At 46.5% G+C, this 19,673-nt stretch overlaps 1 protein-coding gene across 1 annotated transcript in view; it reads left to right on the forward strand.

The window, feature by feature from the left end:
• Positions 1-13,352: 13,352 nt before the first annotated feature.
• The window catches only part of CAMK4 (calcium/calmodulin dependent protein kinase IV), a 1,079,259-nt gene continuing 1,072,938 nt past the window's right edge, over positions 13,353-19,673 (forward strand). The window contains exon 1 of the mRNA XM_078677356.1: positions 13,353-14,059. Within this exon, the coding sequence (XP_078533482.1) occupies positions 13,887-14,059 (173 nt within the window). The 5' untranslated portion in view covers positions 13,353-13,886. The remainder of the gene's footprint in view (positions 14,060-19,673) is intronic.

Genomic DNA, 19,673 nt, shown 5'->3' on the forward strand with positions numbered 1-19,673 from the left:
TGACGCCCTTGATGCGGCGATGCGATGACGATGCAATGATGCCCTGGCAGCCTTGCGACGACTCTGTACTTTGGAGCCGCGACAGGCCCTGCGATGCGCTTCCCCGGTGATGCGATGACAGCTCTCTCGATGCATCGCGCTTCTCCTGCGATGCGACAGCAGACAGCTTCGATGAACACACGCATCCAGGGAGATGCGACGAACTCTCGCTTCTCCGGCGTTGCGATGATTTCAGCTGCGGCGGCGACACGCTTCTTCTCGATGCGTCGCGCTTCCAGCTCCCAGCGGCACGCAAGTGACTGGAGTCAGAATTCCCAGCAAGGAAATTCAGGAGGGAGCTGGGGGTGAAGTCTTTTGGCCCTGAGACTTCAGCATGAGGCAAGCACTGTTCAAGCCCATGGAGAATATTCTGTAGATGAAAGTCCTTACAAAGTTCCTTCTCCTTTCCCTTGGCAACCAAGTAACCACGGCAGGCCAACCCAGCAAACAGCACACTGGCAGAGGGGCAGTCCAAACTCCTGCAGCTTCCTTGGTTCTTCTCCTTGGCAGAAAGGTTTCTTGTTCCAGAAGTGATCTAAAGTCTGTGGGACTGGGTCCCAATATTTATACCAAAAAATCCTTTGTGCTCTGAAGGCAGAGAGGCCTCTGCCTAGTTCAAAGCAGTTCCTGAGCACTGTGTTTACATGACTCTTCTCTTCCTTTCGCTGTGCAGGGCAGAAACATCAGACAAGCCACAGGGGGTGGAGCCAGCATTTTGGAGGGAAGGCCCAGCCCTATTCAGGTCCCCGGTGCACTCTCCCCCTCCTATCTGGAGGTAAATCTCCCTATTCACCACTGGGTTGTCCCAGACTGTCTCCTGGAATTTCTTCAGCCCTGTCACACACAAACCCAGACAAGGAATACACAAGTCAGCAGAGGCGTGCTCAAATGGTTAGGCAAGCAAATACCTACTTTCTAAAAGTGGTATTTGCAAAGACAGAATATTAAAATAAACTTTACTAAAAGATGTATTTTATTATTCTGAGTTCAGGCACACTAAACTTGAATTTCTACCATGTTCCCTGAGTCATTTAGGATTGTAGGGATGTAACAATCTTCACTGCCCATTCTAGTCTATGAGAACAGGTAGCCTTCAATAGTGAAAAACGAAAATGGCTGTAATTCACTACTAGAACATGCTACACACATCAGAGCATGTCCTACCTTATACTTACAATGCACCCTGCCCGTGGGCCTACCATATGAGTGTCTAATATGAAGCAAAGGCACGGTTTAGGGACTGGCAAGTGGGTGCACTTGGCCAAGTCGACATGGTAGTCACAGACTACACACAGGCCTTGCAATGGCAGGCCTGAGACACACTTTATAAGCTGCTTCTGTGGGTGGCACAACCAGTGCTGCAAGCCCACCAGCAGCATTTGCTCTACAAGCCCTGGGCACACATGGTGCACTGTACTAGGGGCTGACAGTAGATCAAATAAGCCAATCATGGAATCCAATCAGTATATCAATTTAACATAGGGAGCACTTGCACTGTGGCACTGATTAGCAGTGGCACAGGGCCCAAAACATACAACCAGCAAAAATAGGTCAAAACAGAGGAGGCAATCCGTCAAAGATGGAAGGGAGACTCAAGCCAATGATGTCAGGTCTAATATAAGGTATAGACAGAAGCACAAAGGGAACAGAGCATTGGGTCATACAGACAGCAGGAGAAAGTAATGATTATTATCACAAACAGAACTATCAATATTTTTTCCACCCTAAGCAGAAAGCCGCAAAGGGCTGCTCCTCCTCAAAACTGGGACGACCAAAGGGGTACATTGCTAACAAAAAGAAGTCCTTGGGAAATTGAAACGGCTGAACAACCAGCCAGAGGGAATTCTTCTCCCTGTGTCCGTTAGAGCCTCACAGGCAGGCTCTTGTTGTTCCCACGGTGGAGCTGCACAACTTGCAACTCAAGAAAGCAATCACGGTCCAGTCTAAATCCTTACATTTGTGTATTCCTATATTATTCATCTGAAGAACCTCAAGAAAAAAGGAAATGTTCTACACTTTTACTCATAAACCTTGCATTACTTGTACAGGACTTCAGACACTTCTAAAAGTATTTCTCTTAATAAAAGCACCTACATTTTACACTTAAGGTCATGCTTTCATGTTATATGAGCAGCAGTAAAATCTAAAACTGTTAATTTAACAGGGATTCTTATTACATAAATAACTAAAAGAAACCTCAACATAGTGGGTACATGAACTTCTGCAGCAGAACATGTTGTGACAAACAAACTCCTATAAAACAATATTTTTCTTCAAAGATGTTTGCTGAGGATCACATGGGTGTCTTTCCTGACATTATGAACCTTGTGCATTCTACTTTTCATGACCTAGACTATGCAACATCATTTTCAAAGGAAAAAAAACCCTACTCACCAGCTCTAATAAGGGCTGTCAGCTTATTTACACAAACTAGCTAATAAAAGACTAGTAATGCCCTATGAAAATAACATATTGTTCCCCTTTAAAGGGCAAATTAGGGACCAGCAATCTGTTCTACTCATTCTTTCATAATTTCATTATACAGGGCGGCCAGTAACATGGCATATTTTTTTATTCATTTTATTAATGCTAACAATTTTAAAACAGTATTACTGAATAGCCAATTAAATGTTTCATGGCCGTTTCCCAGACAGCTTAGACAGGCTCAAAAGAGAGTGAGAAAAAGAGAGAGAAAACATACATTTTCTTACCCTTAATTTGCTCAGGAGCTAACCTCCTTTCCCCCATTTCGACAGTAAGAAACCTAAAACAGGTGACCTTCTGTCGACACTATCTGCGCCTATTTGTGGCAACTGGGCACAAACAAACTTGTAGGAGGTATCTTAGAAAGTGGCCATTGTCTTATTCAGCTTAAAACAAGCCTAAGTTAAACCCGTCTGCGCCCGTCCGCGGCCGGCCGCGTCCAGCGGCCATCCACTATGTCCACCGTTTCACATACACTTCTCAGGAACTCCACTGCTTCCAACGCCCCGGGCCCCCTGACCCCCGCGCCGTTGGCATCGCCCAAACTTGTGGCATTTATGTTTCTCATGGTATTCACCCTTCCCCTCCAGACGTGTCTGCTCCCATCTCCCGTAACAACTCTGTCCCCCTGTCATTTGTGGATGGTCCACCAGTGTCCCATCTCATTTCTGTTGTCTACCTCAATACCCGATCGCTACCCAAGCATCAACTTGAAGTCTTCCAACTGTTAGACAACAGTAATATTGATATTCTTCTTCTCTCCGAGACCTGGTTAACAGACGATTCCACCCCCGACATCCTCGCGGCCATCCCCTCGGGCTATTACATCCTACAGTCCAATAGGGTGATGGGCAGAATGGGTGGGGGTGTTGCTGCCATTATCCGCTCCCAATATCACTTCACAAATTTAGCAACTACCTCTATTTCAAACACCGATATTCTAACGTTGAAATTCACTTCCTCCAAAATCTCCTTTATTTGTGTCCTTGTTTACCGTCCCCCTGATAACATGCCTTTATTTTCCCTACAATTTGGCGACCTCATCTCCCAGCAAGTTATTAATTCTGCCAAAATTCTTATCATAGGCGACTTTAACTACTGGCCAAAGCACCCCCGGGAAAGCTGTCTGTCCGTTGAATTCACAGATCTGCTTTATGGCCTGAACTGTAAACAGCACATTTCAGTAGCTACCCACACTAAAGGTCACATTCTCGACCAAGTGTGGACAGCCAATCTAGATATCTCCCCTCCCCTAGTTTATCCCTGCACTTGGTCTGATCACTTTTTTATTTCCTTCTCACTGAAACTTACTCGGCCCACCCGCCCCCCATCTACTACTAATTTTACGGCACGCAACTGGAAGCGAGCCGATATCTCTCACTTTCATTCTATTTTGTTTACTACAATTCCCAGTGACTCCACTTTAATAAACCCTCAAACAGCCATTCTTGATAAATGGTTGACACAAGCGAGCGATGTGGTCGCCCCGATGAAAACCATTAAAACCAAACGCCCGCATGATGCTCAGCGTTGGTTTACAGACCAACTCAAACAGAACCAACTAGTTCTCAGACAAGCTGAGCGCCGGTGGAGGTGTAATTACGATCCCTTATCAAAAATTGTCTATATCGACCTTTTAAAACTGTATAAAAAATCCATTCTATCTGCCAAAACCCTCTATTTTTCCCGGAAAATCCTCAGCTCAGCATCCAAAACCAAAGATATCTTCTCAATCGTTGAAGAACTCTCCTTGCCTGACTGTGTTACTGCGCAACCCCAACCCTCACAGGCTCTCTGCGATTCTCTCAACTCCTTTTTTATTGGGAAGATTACCACTATCAAAAATAACATTCCTTCTTTTTCCTCATCCACTGCCTGTTCCTTACCTCCTATGAACCCTTGCTGTCTGTATGAATTCCCCCCCATTTCCCAGACTGAATTTACTTCTCTGTTACACGCGGTCAGCTCAGGTTCCCCCAGTGACTTTTGTCCCCCTCAAATTCTGAAAGCTGCTTTCTTGGCCTGTCCAGGTCCCCCGCTGGCTCTTCTTAATAATTCACTTGCTACAGGCTCTGTCCCCGATGCTTTCAAACAAGCAGTTGTTGCGCCTATCCTCAAAAAGCCTGGTGCTGATCCATCTGTTCTGAGCAACTATCGGCCGATCTCCCTCCTCCCCTATCTGGGGAAAGTCTTGGAGACCTATGTCACCCGTTGCCGCAGAGCATTCATTGAAAAATCTTCCTTTCTTGATGTCCAGCATGCCGGGTTCAGACCGGCCCATTCAACGGAAGCTGTCATCGTGGCTGTGATGGATGCGCTGAGACAAGGCGCCGATAAGAACCTGGCCCAGGCCCTTGTTCTATTAGATCTGTTGGCAGCTTTCGACACGGTCGATCACGTCATCTTGATCGACCGTGTCAGAAACGCGGGCATTCAGGGCTTGGCCTTAACTTGGATCAGTACCTTCTTGCACCAGCGCTCCCAATCGGTTCATCTATCTACCTACTATGCCCCCTATTCTTCACTTTCCTGTGGTGTCCCCCAGGGTTCTGCTCTTTCGCCCCTTTTATTTAATCTCTATATGCAACCCCTCTTAGCCTTCCTCCGTTACACCCCAGTCACTATCTTTAACTATGCGGATGACTTACAGTTAATTTTCCCCATCGATTCCTCTCCTTCTTCTTGTACCAACTTTCAGTCCACTATGCTTGCCATCTCTGAGTGGATGCATTTCAGCCAGCTGAAGCTCAATCCCAGCAAGACGGAGTTGGTACTGACAGGAGGGTCTTCCAACCCTTGGAACTCCAGCTTCTGGCCCCAATCTCTTGGCCCCCCACCCTGTCCCGTCGATACTGTGAGGAGCCTCGGCATTATTATCTCTAGTGATCTATCCATGAGACCTCAAATTAACACCGTCACTTCTGCATGCTTCTACCATCTGCGCAGAAAATGTAAAATCCGAAGGTTCCTCACTACAGAGGCTCTCATACTTGTCATCATGGCCCTTGTCACCTCCCGTATCGACTATGCCAACTCTCTGTATGTAGGGATCCCTGCCTACCATCTTCATCGGCTCCAGCTGGTGCAAAATCAGGTGGCCAGACTGGTCTTCCAACAGCCTAAGCACCAACATGTCTCGCCCCTGCTGAGGAGTTTGCATTAGCTCCCTGTAGCCTCTCGATGTATTTTCAAACTGGGATGCACTGTTTTTAAGTCACTCCTTGCCCTTGCCCCAGCCTTCACTTCCCTCAGTCTCAAGCGTCACATTCCCTCGAGGAATCTTCGGTCTTCTGCTCACAATCTCTTAATCGTTCCTAGGTTCAAACGGAAAAAGCACGGTGGTTCCTGTTTTTCTTTCCTTGCCCCCTCTACCTGGAACTCCCTTCCCTATACTATACGACTCTGTTCTGACTACACCTGCTTTCGCAAACTTCTAAAAACCCATCTTTTCCAGCTAGCCTATGAATAAACCCCACTGCCTTTCCGTCCTGCTTTGTCTATGAGCGCCATGAAACCATTTGGTGACCGTGCGCGGTACAAATCTCTTTAACATAACATAACATAACACATTGAGTTAACTTAGAAAGCGTTAATAACCAATTACCAATTCCTTCAATAATTGTACTAGTTTAACATGAGGGCGAATGAATGCAAACTGTATTCAATTTCCTCCTTATCTTAGTTCTTGCACAGTAATCTTTAAGCTAATACCATCATTTTTATATATATGGCAGAGTTATGCTCTACACAGGGCCCACATACATCTCTGCCTTTCTTTCTGTTCTTTTACATGTGCAAAACTTGCTTTTGCCAAAAATAGTGATCAAAGCTTCTCTTTCTTTCCCTGCTCTGTCATCTCTTCTTTCAGAAATGTTTTCAGAGGTTGAAGTGTCAAAGCAAACCTTGCCCTTAGCTCTGCTAGGATGCTAAATGCAGAACTCGACCGCTAACCCTTACCAGCTGCCCTATTTTTGTGCAAGGCTTTTCCATGTGGTTTTTCCAATTCAAAGTAACTCTGGAGACTCACAGCTGAAAGGCAGTCCTCTTCTGTACCTGTTTGCCAATAATTTAAAGGTGGAATAATAACTTCTGCTGGTTTTTTTATACTTACTTTCATTTATGTGCAGTGTGTGGTGTGCTGTCTAGCAGTATAGAGGTCAGCTGCTTGTTCTGTTCTTGCATGCAGCCGCGGCCCGTGGAGGGAGTTCCGGTGGGGCAGACAGGCGGGGCGGGGGAGTGGAAGGGTGGGGGGTGATAAACACTGGAATATGGATGACTGCAGGTAAGTAAACAATTAAAATAAAAAAACGAATTTCGTAGCGCGCCCTCCATCGCATTTTGCGATGCAGGGCACGGAACAAAATTTGTTTTATTAATTTAATTGTTTATTTACCTGCAATCATCCATATTCCGGTGTTTATCACCCCCCACCCTGCCCCTCCCCCACCCTGCCTGCCTGCCCCACGGAACTCCCTCCACGGGCCGCGGCTGCTTGGATGTGTGCATTACTGAAGTCTGAGATCAGTTTGAAAACTGCCCTAAGTGGCAGAACTGCTTTTAAAAAGTAAATGTTGCCCAAATTCGACTTTGGTGGTAGTGGCACTTAAAAATGGATAACTTACAATGTTTTGGCATACTAGGGACCCCCAGGGTCTTCCCTAGATATCCCAGGGATGGGGATCAGAAATGTATAAGGTACACCCTTATAACATGAGTTTTTGTACGCCTGGGTAAAGTGAAATTTCATATTTTATTCCCCACACTGTAGTGAAGTGCTGCTAAAATTTCAACTTTGATGCTAAGAGTCATATATTATTCACAGTAGGATTATTAGATGTTATAGGGATCAAAAACGATTTTAGTGCAATTACTTTTAATGAAAAATGTCCTCATATAGTCCATTTTTTTTCTTAATAATGATCAGCAACCCTTTTGATGGTTCCACATATGAAAAGCAAGCTTCATTCCTTTCCTTTCACCTTTAAATGCATTTATTTATAACACTAAGCACAGAAGCCTTACTGAAACATGAAAAGTCTGCGTCACTTTTTAAAGGACAGTAATTATTTAACATCAGAACCACAGATGTGCTTATGTAAAAAGGCAACAAGTAAGAAAATCCCTACTTTTAATCTTTTTCTCTGTTATCCAAAATAATGAAAATGTCTTTTCTAACTTTTAAAATCAACAGTCTTCAATGCACGCCTTCATACAATGCTTCCCATGGCTTAATCTGTAACTTTGTGGGCAGGAATAGCCATGTGTTATTGACTAAAATGTGCTCGGACCAGCAGGCGCCAACATCTCACGCCTTTCAAGCCAGCACAAATCTATTATTTTGTGCAATGTGGTGAAAGAGACACTTTTATTTTACAGCAACTAATTACTCAAATAAGGTGAATGCCTTTTAATATCTAATACAATGTATCTAAGGAGAATGCTTTAACATTTTATATTTTAGTCCTAGTTATTGCAAAGCTCACAATTTCATTTTTTCTTCCTTTCTATGAGGCCTATTTTATTACTATTGAATGTGAATTCTTATTTATCTTTACCAGTGTGGCAATTTGCACACATCTATAGTTTCTTACTTTTTCAATTTTAATGGAAGTGTGTAGCTATTTAGCATAGGTTACATAATTCATTTCTGGATTTTTTTAAAGATAATTCATTGAATGACATTTGCATAACAAAATGATGACAAAAAACACATTGAGCTCATTCAAGACATTTTCTGAAGGGGGCCACATAGTCAGAACACACAACACAGCGTGCTTAAGGCTTGCCATTCTTACACAAAGAGCGCAATCGCTACTCACTCACACAAGTACCACCGGTGTCAAACCACAAACCACATAGACATTCAAACACACAACCAACCCACAAATCAACACTTAGGACAAAAACAAGAGACAGCCCACAGACCGTACTCAAAGCAGACCATTTGTAAATACTAATTGTAAGTCATATTTACAAGAAAAGCTCTCAAAAGTAGTCCAAAAGACTGAACCAAAACAGCCCGAAGACTGTTCCATGTTCAAGAAGCCAAAATACACCAAATTTGCCAGTTTGGCTGGCAGAACACTCAATGTAACAACAAGAGAGTGAGGAACTGACCTTAGTACTTGTCCCTTTCTCCAGTACTTTATAGAAAACAATGAGGACAAGTCCTTTTGCAGGTATAGATCAGGGTTGTTCCCCTGTCACCTAGTAGTGGAACGCTGACAACAGGTCGTTGTTTTATGAAACCCCTCACCCACCAACCTACTAGGTGGCCTGCTTTATCATCGGGGTCCAGCTGGATTGCCGAGTGCAACCCAGCTGTGCTTCGACGCCTGTTTACAGTGGAGCGGAATTTTGTGTGAAGTGAAGTGCTATGTGAAGTGAGATTAAATGCTAAAAATGTCTATAGGAAATTCCCTGGTAAAAGTTTTAATAGAGGGGTCCTATGGCATGAGTAAAACCATAGGCAGGATATGTATGAGGTAAAAGTGTACCTCTATATCCCTTAAAAAGTGTAGGTCGACTAGTTTCACCCTTCTACGATAATCGTGTGGCTTTCTTCAGGACCATAGGTGGTGTGAGTGGCCAAAAAGGTTAGGGGGCATCTGTGGTGTTTATATCAGCGCACACCCTAAAGTGCGCTGTGAGTGTGGTGGATCAGGTTACTTACAGATCCGACGAGAAAAGTATCTGAAAAGGAAACAATAGAAGCCAACAGATATGTTCACATTTAAGATGGCTTTTCATGCATGTCTTGAGCAAAATACATCCCTATAGGTTTCATGTGGCAAAACCTGCTTTTAAAATAATGCATCATGCATGTGGACCAAGTGGGGCATGCATGGGAAGTAGCTGAAATGAACCATGCGTGGGTACAATGTGCCCCAGCTGTATTAAACATACTATGAATGCAAAGATACATGCTTATACTGTGCCTATTTCTGAAGGCTATTCGCTTACATGGCACATCCGGTGTTCTTATTATTTTACGCAATAGTGAGTAATAGCACGTGGATTCCATTGAGAATACATCAAACATGGACAAGAGGACCAAACTCACAACACTGAACAATTAAGTAATGCTCACTTTAGCTTTTCGTGTGTCAGGATACATGGATCCGGTCACACGGGGGGGGGGTTTGCATGGGGACCCTGCAAAGATTTTAAATAACATGGCGTTTGTGGGAAAGAAATATCCTCAGGTAACTGCTAGAAGAAACAGCTCATTATGTGGGTTCAGGGACATTAATCTTGCGATGTTGAGTATACAGTTATGGCGGTCGCATGAGTAGGTACAGGTTGCGAACTGCCGCTTTCAGAAAAATCACAAGAATCCGTTGGCAGAGATAAGAACATCTCTGTTATATCTACAGTGAAGCTATGTTACTCACGTTTGTCTCCACGCTCTCCCGCCGTAACCTAGTTCATGGACCGGGTCCCACTGATACACGAGCCGTAGGAGAGTCCATGTATGTATCGGCAGCGTGGGGGAGGGTGTGGCGTCATGGATGCACGTGGTACACGTGATCCTGAAAGCACTAGACCGGTATCTGTTCTGCATAGTGGAAAACGGTCGTAAGTGAGACACGTGAAGCGCTAGACCTCTTACTAATCTACGTGGTGGGATGTATTGGGTGGGGGTGACGTGGTCAGAACACTCAAACAACGCTCTGCATATCACCACTTATGAATGTTACTAAGTGCACAAATTAGGATCCTTTTTAGTATACATTTAGTTCCATGCTGTACTTAGTCACCATGGAAGAAATACCTTTTTGAATATAGGGGAACCGACTGAGTTTGTTCAAGATTCACATTGTACCTCCAAGAAAACAGCACATTCTTTGAAGTGCTCTTGAAACAGGCATGCCAAAAATATTGCAGCATATACAATATTATTTGCCAAATGACACTTAACACAAAGTGTGCCGTTCATATTTTTACAATTTAGAGAAAAATCCCCTCATTACCTGCCTACATAAATTGCAATTCATATATATTTCCAAATTCCAAAGTCTTTGGCCAAACAAACAAATCAAATTTCGACGACCTTACCAAGCACAAATCTCCAGCCTCCAAATGCCAAGTTCTGAATGACCTAACGGTCGTTTTAGAATACTCACGCCAAAGAAGATATCAGTCGGGAGTGGCTAACACCTGGAGAGCCAGATCAGGGAAACCAGAAACACATGGGTCTGCAAAGATAAAGAATCTCCATGCGCAGGGTTCCTCCTCAGTAGATTCCTATCCTGTCCTCCTCAGTAGATTCCTGACTCCCGTCAAGACCACTCCCTTGGGTAGCCACTTCTCTGATGAGCCCCACGTCCGGGCACCATTTTGTAGAAATAAAAACCTTTTTAGGGGTTCACTGATACACCTGGTCCTTAAACCAACAAAGAAGAGATTGGCACGGAAGCTGCAATATCAAAAGAAGTATTTACTAACCTCACATGAGGGATACTGCGTCACACAGTACCCTCAGGCCGCTTTATGAGACAGTCTAAGGAGTACAGAGAACAGGGACCTTATATATGCATTTGTTGCATAGTCAGCATAAAACCAAGTGGAGGTCCTGGCACATACAAGTATGGTTATTGACAAATATGGGTATACAAAATGTGCTTGCTCAAGAAAGTGAGAGGGGAGACAGTTCTCCTTACATCAGTGAGAACAGCCTAACAGTTATACACTAGGAGCAGGTGCATTCTGGCAGCTACAGGTCTTTCTGAGCATGTGCAAGGCTCTGGAAGAGGTAGAAAACACATGGCGAGCACATGGCTAACTAAAATGGCTGCCAAGTACAAAATGGCTTTTAGCTCATGCTACCAGCAATTCCTGCAAACTTTAATACTATAAAGTTGTTGTAGCCCAGATATTCCAATATTACATCGGGGTTTCCGAGTGCTTGTTGCGTGTCCCGCACTTTCAGAAGGAGCTACTTCCACTTCATACCAGGCTTGCCCAGCCACCCCACTTTGGTGTTGTGCAGCCATATGCCTCTGTAAAGCTTCTGTGCATTGGCCCACCACTAAGGCTTTGTGATGTATGAGTGGCCAGGTATCCAAACCATCTGTCTTCCTGGAATATATGCCATCCAACGCAAACAATCACCACATATGCTTTTACAACACTTTTTTTACATTGCAACTACCATTACATCGCATGTTTTACAACGAATGCCATTGCAACGCATTTTTAAAAACGACCATTACAACGCATTACATTACAACGCATACCATTACAAAACATATCATCACAATGCATAATAATTTTAGGTCAACAGTAGGATAACTGTTGGATAGTGTAGGGGTAAAAATTACTATTCCCATTCCTGTGAGTGCAACAGTAGGGTAAGTGTTGGATAGTGTGGGGGTAAAAATGACTATTCCCACTCCAGTGAGTGCAACAGTAAGGAAAGTGTTGGATAGTGTAGGGGTAAAAATGTATATTCTCATCTACCCCAAAACCCATACCCACCCTAAAAATCTCCATTGCTTACCTTATAATGCGTTGTAATGGCATGCGATGTGGTGGTATGCTTTGTAATGGCATGCGTTGTAGTGACATGCGTTGTAATGACATGCGTTGTAATTACATGCGTTGTTATGGCATGCGATGTAAAGGCAGTTGCGTTGTAACAGTTGCGTTGTAAAAGCAGTGCGATGTAATGACTGCATTATAATGGATGTTTCCCGCCTCCCTGCTTCGATCTCTGCCGCGAGAAATTAACCTTACATTTGTTACTGACAGGTCTGATATGGGCATTAAAAGCATGGTGTTTTCATCTCCTGAGTTGCTGGCTACCCTCTGCCCCTACACCTTGTGTGGTCGCGGTTGCGATGCCCCAATGCATTAGGAATGAGACACGAAACATGCTGCGTTGACCCCGCCCACGCCAATACCATTTGAAAAACGGATGTGAATTGGAATCTACTGAGATAGGTTCCATCACCATGTATGAAAACGGGGGTCCACCCTGCTGTCTGTGTTGATGGTATCTGTGGGTTAGACATATGGGGCAGTGTTCGGGAGAAGAAAGGAAACCCAAACGCGTGAGTCTGTCCTTTCCTTCTTGATTGGTTTTTTTTTACCTCCTCAGGTGAAGCACTAGGTGGTTGTAGCCCATGTACGGGTCCTGCATATCGGGCTGGTTACGTTGCACACTTTTGGGGTTTGCCTGTCTCCTCTCAAACAGGACAGAGCATCTTCATTTATGCTTGAGCCAGAAGGGAGAGCCTGAATTACCGGTAGTGCTTTGATATATTTTTATTGTAGATATATGGGCTATTCTGCATTTAGTAGCAAATTTAGTACGGTGTGTTGTTTTTAACCATGTTGATATTTTGTAGACGTGACCTTACTGCTGAATAATTTTCGGTGGAACCAGGGTACCTAAGTTCTACTAGTTGTTTGTTCATTTGCCCAAGTTGTGATATCCTGGGTAAAAAGATCTCTTTATTGCCCTTCCTTCCAGTTCCCACAGATGTGAAAGTGCTTGCGAAAAGGCAAATGTGACGTGAACTGAGCATTACATGCTACACCCAGACAGCAAACGATAATGTAAGAGTTGTTTCCTGGATAGTCTACATATAAAAAGAACGAAACCTCTGGGTGACATGAATTGGATAACATTAGATAACTGTTGTCAAGAGTCATGCATGCTCCCTGGCACAAGAAGGTCATGCCACCGGGCACATGGAACAGATCTAACTCTGGGCAGGCGCTGGCAGGGCCTGAGGTCGGGGATGCTGCCGGGCAGACCGAGGCACACGCCAGTGAATGGAGCTCAGGGCGGTGGGAGTGGCCTGGAACAATAACAGCCTCTTGTCTTGTGGCGCTGCCAGGGAAGACCCCGTCTCCGGCTGAGCTGCAGGGGGGGCAGTGGGCGTGCTTCTGCCCCTCAGACCCGGACAGGTGGCGGCGCAGGTATCCTGCAGCCGGTGCTCAGAGTGGGACGCTCCCCGGCTCGGGCTGAAGGCTGGGTTGCGATGGCAGCGCGGCCAATAAACACAGCCCAAGTGCGCCAGTGAGCGAGCCCTCTGATTTGGCTCGTCTCTTTGCTATCTATCCCTCTGGATCAAGTTTGGCACATCAGCAGCGCAGCCGACCTGCCTCCCCCTCCCGTGGTCGCTGCCACGGGCTCTGCCTTCCTGGAGCTGCATACAAATCAGGAGGTTGCTTCCACCAGCGGCGGCCCCTGCGCGCCCCTCCGGTACTCCCACACGCGGGCGGGCGGTGCTGCTGCTGCTGCTGCCTCCTCTCTCCTCCGTGCGCCGGGAGGATGCTGCCGGAGTGTGCCGGCGCCTGACACAGCCGCTCTCTGCACCCACCCCTGCGGCACAGGGGCAGCGCCGCTGGAGATGCTGAAAGTCACCATGCCCTCCTCGTCGTCCTCTTCGTCGTCCTCGTCAGCGTCCTCCTCTGGCTCGTCGTCGTCCTCCCGCTCGGGCAGCGGCGCCGCCGAGTACTGGATTGATGGCTCCAACAAGGACACCCTGGCCCGCTACTACGAGCTGGAGTCGGAGCTGGGACGGTAAGCAGAGCCCAGGCGGCGCCTCGCCCTCCCGGGCCGGGCACGGGGTGCCAGCTGTCACTCGCCATCTCCCGCGCGCCGGGCGCCATGCGCGAGCCCCCGTGAGAGGCAGGGATGCTCTGGTCTTAGGATGCTGTGGCATGTTGGTGGGGGAAACGGGGGGCAGTGGCGCCCTAGTACTGCACTCTGAAGGGGGTGTTCTTGTGACTGTATGTGCACGTTGCCTCATCAGCTAAAGAGTGTGGGGGCATGATAATGGGTTCAGGTGGCTTACGGATGCTGAAGGCAGGTGACCATCCCCCTGCATGCCCGGCACACAAGAGAGCACCGGCTCCAGAGGCGCAGGTGCAGCTAGCTGTGATCCTACAGACCACAGGGCTTCCCCTCACTGCCCCCCTGCATCTCCCCAGCACGGGTCTTCGTTTCACTGCCCCCTGAGCTCTCCGAGTCCTTGCCATCAGAGGATGTTCGTCTTTAGTGTCTCCACGCCGTCACTGCCCACCACGGGTTCTCTTTCCCTGCCCGTCACAGCCCCCTCATTGCCTGCCACAGCCCCCTCATTGCCTGCCACAGCCCCCCCTCCTGAGACCCGCTCACTACCCACCACCACGGGTCTTCCCTCAATGCCCACCACAGGACACCCTGTCACTACACACTCCTGACCACATCCTCCCTCTTTTCACCCCGGAGAGCAGCCAGGACCCTTTAATACCCACTCATGTGCCACATCTCACTGGCCTCCCGAGCACCACCCCCACTGTACCCCCCATATTTCCACCATGAAGTTCTCCAAATGTATTCTCTCCCCCTGCCCTCCACAATGTCCCGCTGTCCAGCATTCAGTGGCTGATAACGGGCTGCCTCCTCCCCACCCACTAAAACTCATTTTTCTGCACACTGCACATCTCACTGCCTGCCCAGCGGTATTCTTCTCACTGCCCATCACAGACTCTTCCTCACTGCTCACCTCTGCCCTTTCCCACCACTGGCGACCACCAGAGTAACACGCGTGGCCCACAGTTCAGGAGCAGAACCCGCTTACATCGAGGGATCATTTGTGCATCTTGTGTTCTGCAATATTTTCGTGTAGTGTAGTTGAAGCGACAGTAACGCACAAACAGAGCCACGAGCGCCGGCGCGTGTCAGGGGGACCCACGAGCGGCCACATGGGACCCGGAAGTGTGTACGCTCGTTGCCCTGCTCCACACCTGCAGTGGGCTGTGTACAGTACTAGGACATATCCACTTGTGACTTTTGCTGTGCAGTTATAAATATTCCTAAAATGTAAATATTATTGCAGGGATAATGAGGGATTTGTGAACGAGCAGGATATTTTATGTTGCTGCTCTTGGTTGCTATTTCCTCAAACATAAGACAATGTTTTTTTTCCGAGCATATAAACTGTGTCGAACAGACTACCATCCCGTTGTTATCACTTTGCACGTTGAGCGCTAGCCAAAGATTATGTTATGTTATGTTATGTTAAATTAAACTTATTAAGCGCACGTACGCCCGTAGGCTTCATGGCGCTGTGGAAAACTGGCAAAACATAACATGTAACAGAAAGAAACGAGGTTGACTAAGGATAAGCTTGCTTAAAGAGCCAAGTTTTAAAAGCCTGTCTAAAGGCTAACAGATCTTCATGAAGCCTTAGCGTCAGTGGCAGAGAATTCCACAGGGAGGAGGCCAAGAAGTGGAAAGATCCGCCTCCCTGGTGTTGTTTTCTGATCCGAGGTACCACTAACAAGTTCTTTTGACCTGAGCGGAGAGCGCGAGAGGGGGTGTAACTGACAAGCAGGCTGCTAATGAATCTAGGACCCTTGCCTTGTAGAGCCCTGAAGATAATGCATCCCGCTTTGAATGCTGCTCTCTGCACTACTGGCAGCCAGTGGAGACTGGCTAGCCCCGGTCTGATGGACTGCCACTTAGGAATCTTACAGATCAACCTGGCCGCTTGGTTCTGGACCAGTTGAAGTCTCTTGAGCTGCCCCGCTGGAAGACCCAGATACAAGCTATTGGAATAGTCCAAACGGGACAGCACAAGAGCAATGATTATGATATGTGCTTTTTACCCGTAGGCGTGGCAGTGTACGCATGTAAGAGCATTACAAACCATTGATTTAAATACATATGTGCGGGTTAAAAAGAGCACCTTGTATTAAATCAATGCCATAAATTCAAGTCACAAATGGTATAGTGTAGTCATTACTCACTTACATAAAAAGGCAATTAATTTTCCATATTTTCCCAGCTGAAGTCAACTGCCCCCATGGAGCGCCGTCCTCAGCTCCATTGTCTGTGCTCCTTCTATGGTGTTGCATGTTGCTCCATTTCATGTCCTCCTTCACACCCCCACGTGACTATCCTGTTCCTCTCCACATGCTGCCCCTCTGTCTCTTTCCACGCTCCGTGACACTGATAGTAGTTTGCCATTATTTCCCGTGGCCTATACTTTGCTGCAATGTATCTTACACTGCGCTCTAACTGTGTAATCTTGTGACATTGTTTAGTTCAAGGATACTCAAAGTGCGGCCCTCCTGACCTTTAAATGTGGCCCCCTGGTGAACAGCAGCACTGGGCTGTGGTTCACTTGACAAAGCAGGAACATTCAGGAAGCTAGGCTATGGGCATACTTTATTTGCAGGTTAACTAAACTAAAGGTAAAGAAGCAAAGAATGTTTTCTATACAACTTATCTTTACATGCATCTGCTTTGCGCCCCCCTACGCCCGCCTTTCACCACTCTGCCCCTCCCCTGCTGACAGTCAGTGCTTTGTGGCCCCCGGGGAAATGTTTGCGAGTACCCATGGTTTAGGTCTATAGTGCACACATTGCTTGGGAATAATAAGGACATGACCCTCACCCACACTCTCACCGCTCCGCCTCAGCAGGTGTTGAGACCTGTCTTTCAACTGGTTGGGTTTAGCATGCAGGTGCTTCTTGATGAAGCGTGCTTTGGAGCAAGTTCAGACTCTACCGATGGAGTTTTGCCACATATGGTCCTAGGGAGGCTGACTAACAGAGCATGGTCCTTGAAAGAAGACCAAACCGTTGTTATGGCATGTGATCATATAAAAATATATAAATAACAAATCTTAAAAAATAAGTAAAGCGCGATCTATGAGGAAAGACATTGTGCCAGCACACAAACTGCGGCTGAGCGGCAATGTAGGAACACTTGCACCATAGTGTAAGGGTGTCTGTGTTGTTGGCATGATTGTTTTTGTGCAGGAAGTTATCTCTTCAAACAGTCAATCAAAGGAGGCGTTTTCCACATTCTACGTAGAAAGAGAAAAAAACAAGGAGAAATGTAAACTATTCTCCTCGTTACTCCTGCTTTGGGAAAGCATTCGTTTTGGCGCTGACCCATATTTACACTATGTTGTATATCTGGGGCAGTGTAAAAAACCATGGATGTTGCAACGCCCATGGAACATCCCTTTCAGGCAGAGTAAGGCTTTGCCTTACTCATATATTTACAGGGCCATGAAAAGCCACTCAAAATTGATGCTCAGGCAGTGTTAAAGTGCTGCAGGGGCATTGTAAATATACCCTGAAGTGTGTACGTGGACGAAGGGAGTCTTTGAGGGAGTTGAGGTCCATCCGCCGCTGATCCACGGGGTGTGGAGGGATATTTGGTGGCGGTGTCTGCAAGACACCGTCAGCCAAATTAGGATGTGCATTGACACATGCGTTTCCACGGCGGCTTTTCCGCCGTGGAAAAGCATGTGGTCTTTGGTGTTTGGGGGCCCGTTGTGGGCCCCAGGGTGTCGGGGGTGGGGGGTGCACATGAGGGGTACCTATGGTACCCCCCAGCATTTACATGCACAAAGCGGCTGGCACCGCGCGGTGCCTGCCGCTTTGTGCATGTAAATGTTAAAAATGCATCTTTAACCTTGCGGTGGGTGCTGCTTCAAGCAGCATCCGCCGCAAGGTTAAAGATACAGGATGTGACCGCCAGGGTGGCGGTCACATCCTAATTGCACCGGAGGGACCGCGGCTGCCCCTGCCGACGGTCCCTCCACCTCGGGGGTGGCGGACGGACACAGGTCCGTCCACCATCCTAATAGGCCCCTAAATGTTCTTCATTTCAAAAATAGAGTCAGAGCAGAAGTAATGACCTCCATATGGCAATGGAGGGAGTAAGAATGGCCATTAGGAGTACTGTGAACTCTGAAATGAATTAAAACCGACTTGGGCTTGTGTAGCGGGGATACTACTGCCATCACTATGTGCCCAGTGGAAGTAATGTCCATAGTAATACAGTGCAATGAAACAGTGCCCTGCAATATACAGTGTCATTCAATAATGACCCTCAAAATATGTGAGCTACACAGGGCCATAGATACCGGGTCACATAAGCAACCCTCAAACTATTGCGCATTAGCATATCATTCTCTGAACTTTTGTTTCTGCTGAAATAAATAACATTTAGTTGTGTAAATTGTAAGATAAATGTACGCATTTCACCCTGGTTGGCTGAATGCTGTTAAATAATGAAGTTGCTCTTATTTTCTGCTATAATTGGGAATAATTGCTTTGGTCTTGATAATGCCCTAAAAACTTCACATATATACTCTTAATAACACAGACACCTCAGCTCAGTTCTCAAAGTTACCCAGAATCCACCAGATATCTACTATAGGTAATACCAAGAGTTACCCAGAACTTACTAGTTAATATTATCCAGGCTTACGTCACCAGAGCCACTGAAAGATCTCCGTTTGTTAATTGTGGAATCACTCATAACTCTGTTCTTGCTGGTGCACAAATGCCAGAGTTATTCTCCTAATATTACCAAGATTCCATCAGAGCTCTCTAGATTGCACACAGAGTGACTCAGAGTTCGCCTTCTGATAGCACCCGTTATTGCAGAGCTCTGGTCCCTACTCAAATCTCTAGTTCTGGCGATACAAAGAATTACTACTAGCTTTGTTCCTGATACTACATACTCAGATATCACCTGTTGTTCACATATAAGAGCTCTGCTGCTGGTTATACCCAGGCTAACTCAGTGCTCTGACCTGATACTACAGAACACGCAGAGCTTTGCTTTTGCTAATGCCCTGTTACTCACCAGTAATATTCATTACTCCGAGTCCTGGTCTTCACGTCCCATTCCTGAGCCCTTCCCTTCCTCCCTGGGGTTTGTTTGTGATGATTGTTTGTGGTTTCTGGGTTTCTTTGGTATTCTCAGGATGTGGTATGACGCGCTTTCCCCTATATCCTCACCTGATTGGTGGCGCCATGTTGGGGGAAGTGCTGAAAGCTCTGCTAGTTATTAGGTTTCCCTGACTCACACAGCTCTGTTTTAGTAATACTCAGACTCGCTCAGAGCTCTTCTCCGGACAGTCCAATCTAAGGCAAAGCTCTGTTTTTGATTACACCCAGCTTCTTTCAATGCTCAGCACTAGATAATGCAAAAACACACCCAGACTCACTCCTTGCTCTGCTACTGATAATACAAACTCAGCTCTGTTTCTGGTAATATCCCAACTCACTCAGTGATTTGTGCTGATAAGACAGTGGAGTGGAGTGGCTCACTGGTTAGAGGAGGCAGACCCGGGAGCAGAAGTCGGCCCGAGACCAGGGTTCAATTCCCGACGCGGCAGGGT

Source organism: Lissotriton helveticus, chromosome 2_1, assembly GCF_964261635.1.
Source record: "Lissotriton helveticus chromosome 2_1, aLisHel1.1, whole genome shotgun sequence".
In the NCBI taxonomy this organism is placed as follows: domain Eukaryota; kingdom Metazoa; phylum Chordata; class Amphibia; order Caudata; family Salamandridae; genus Lissotriton; species Lissotriton helveticus.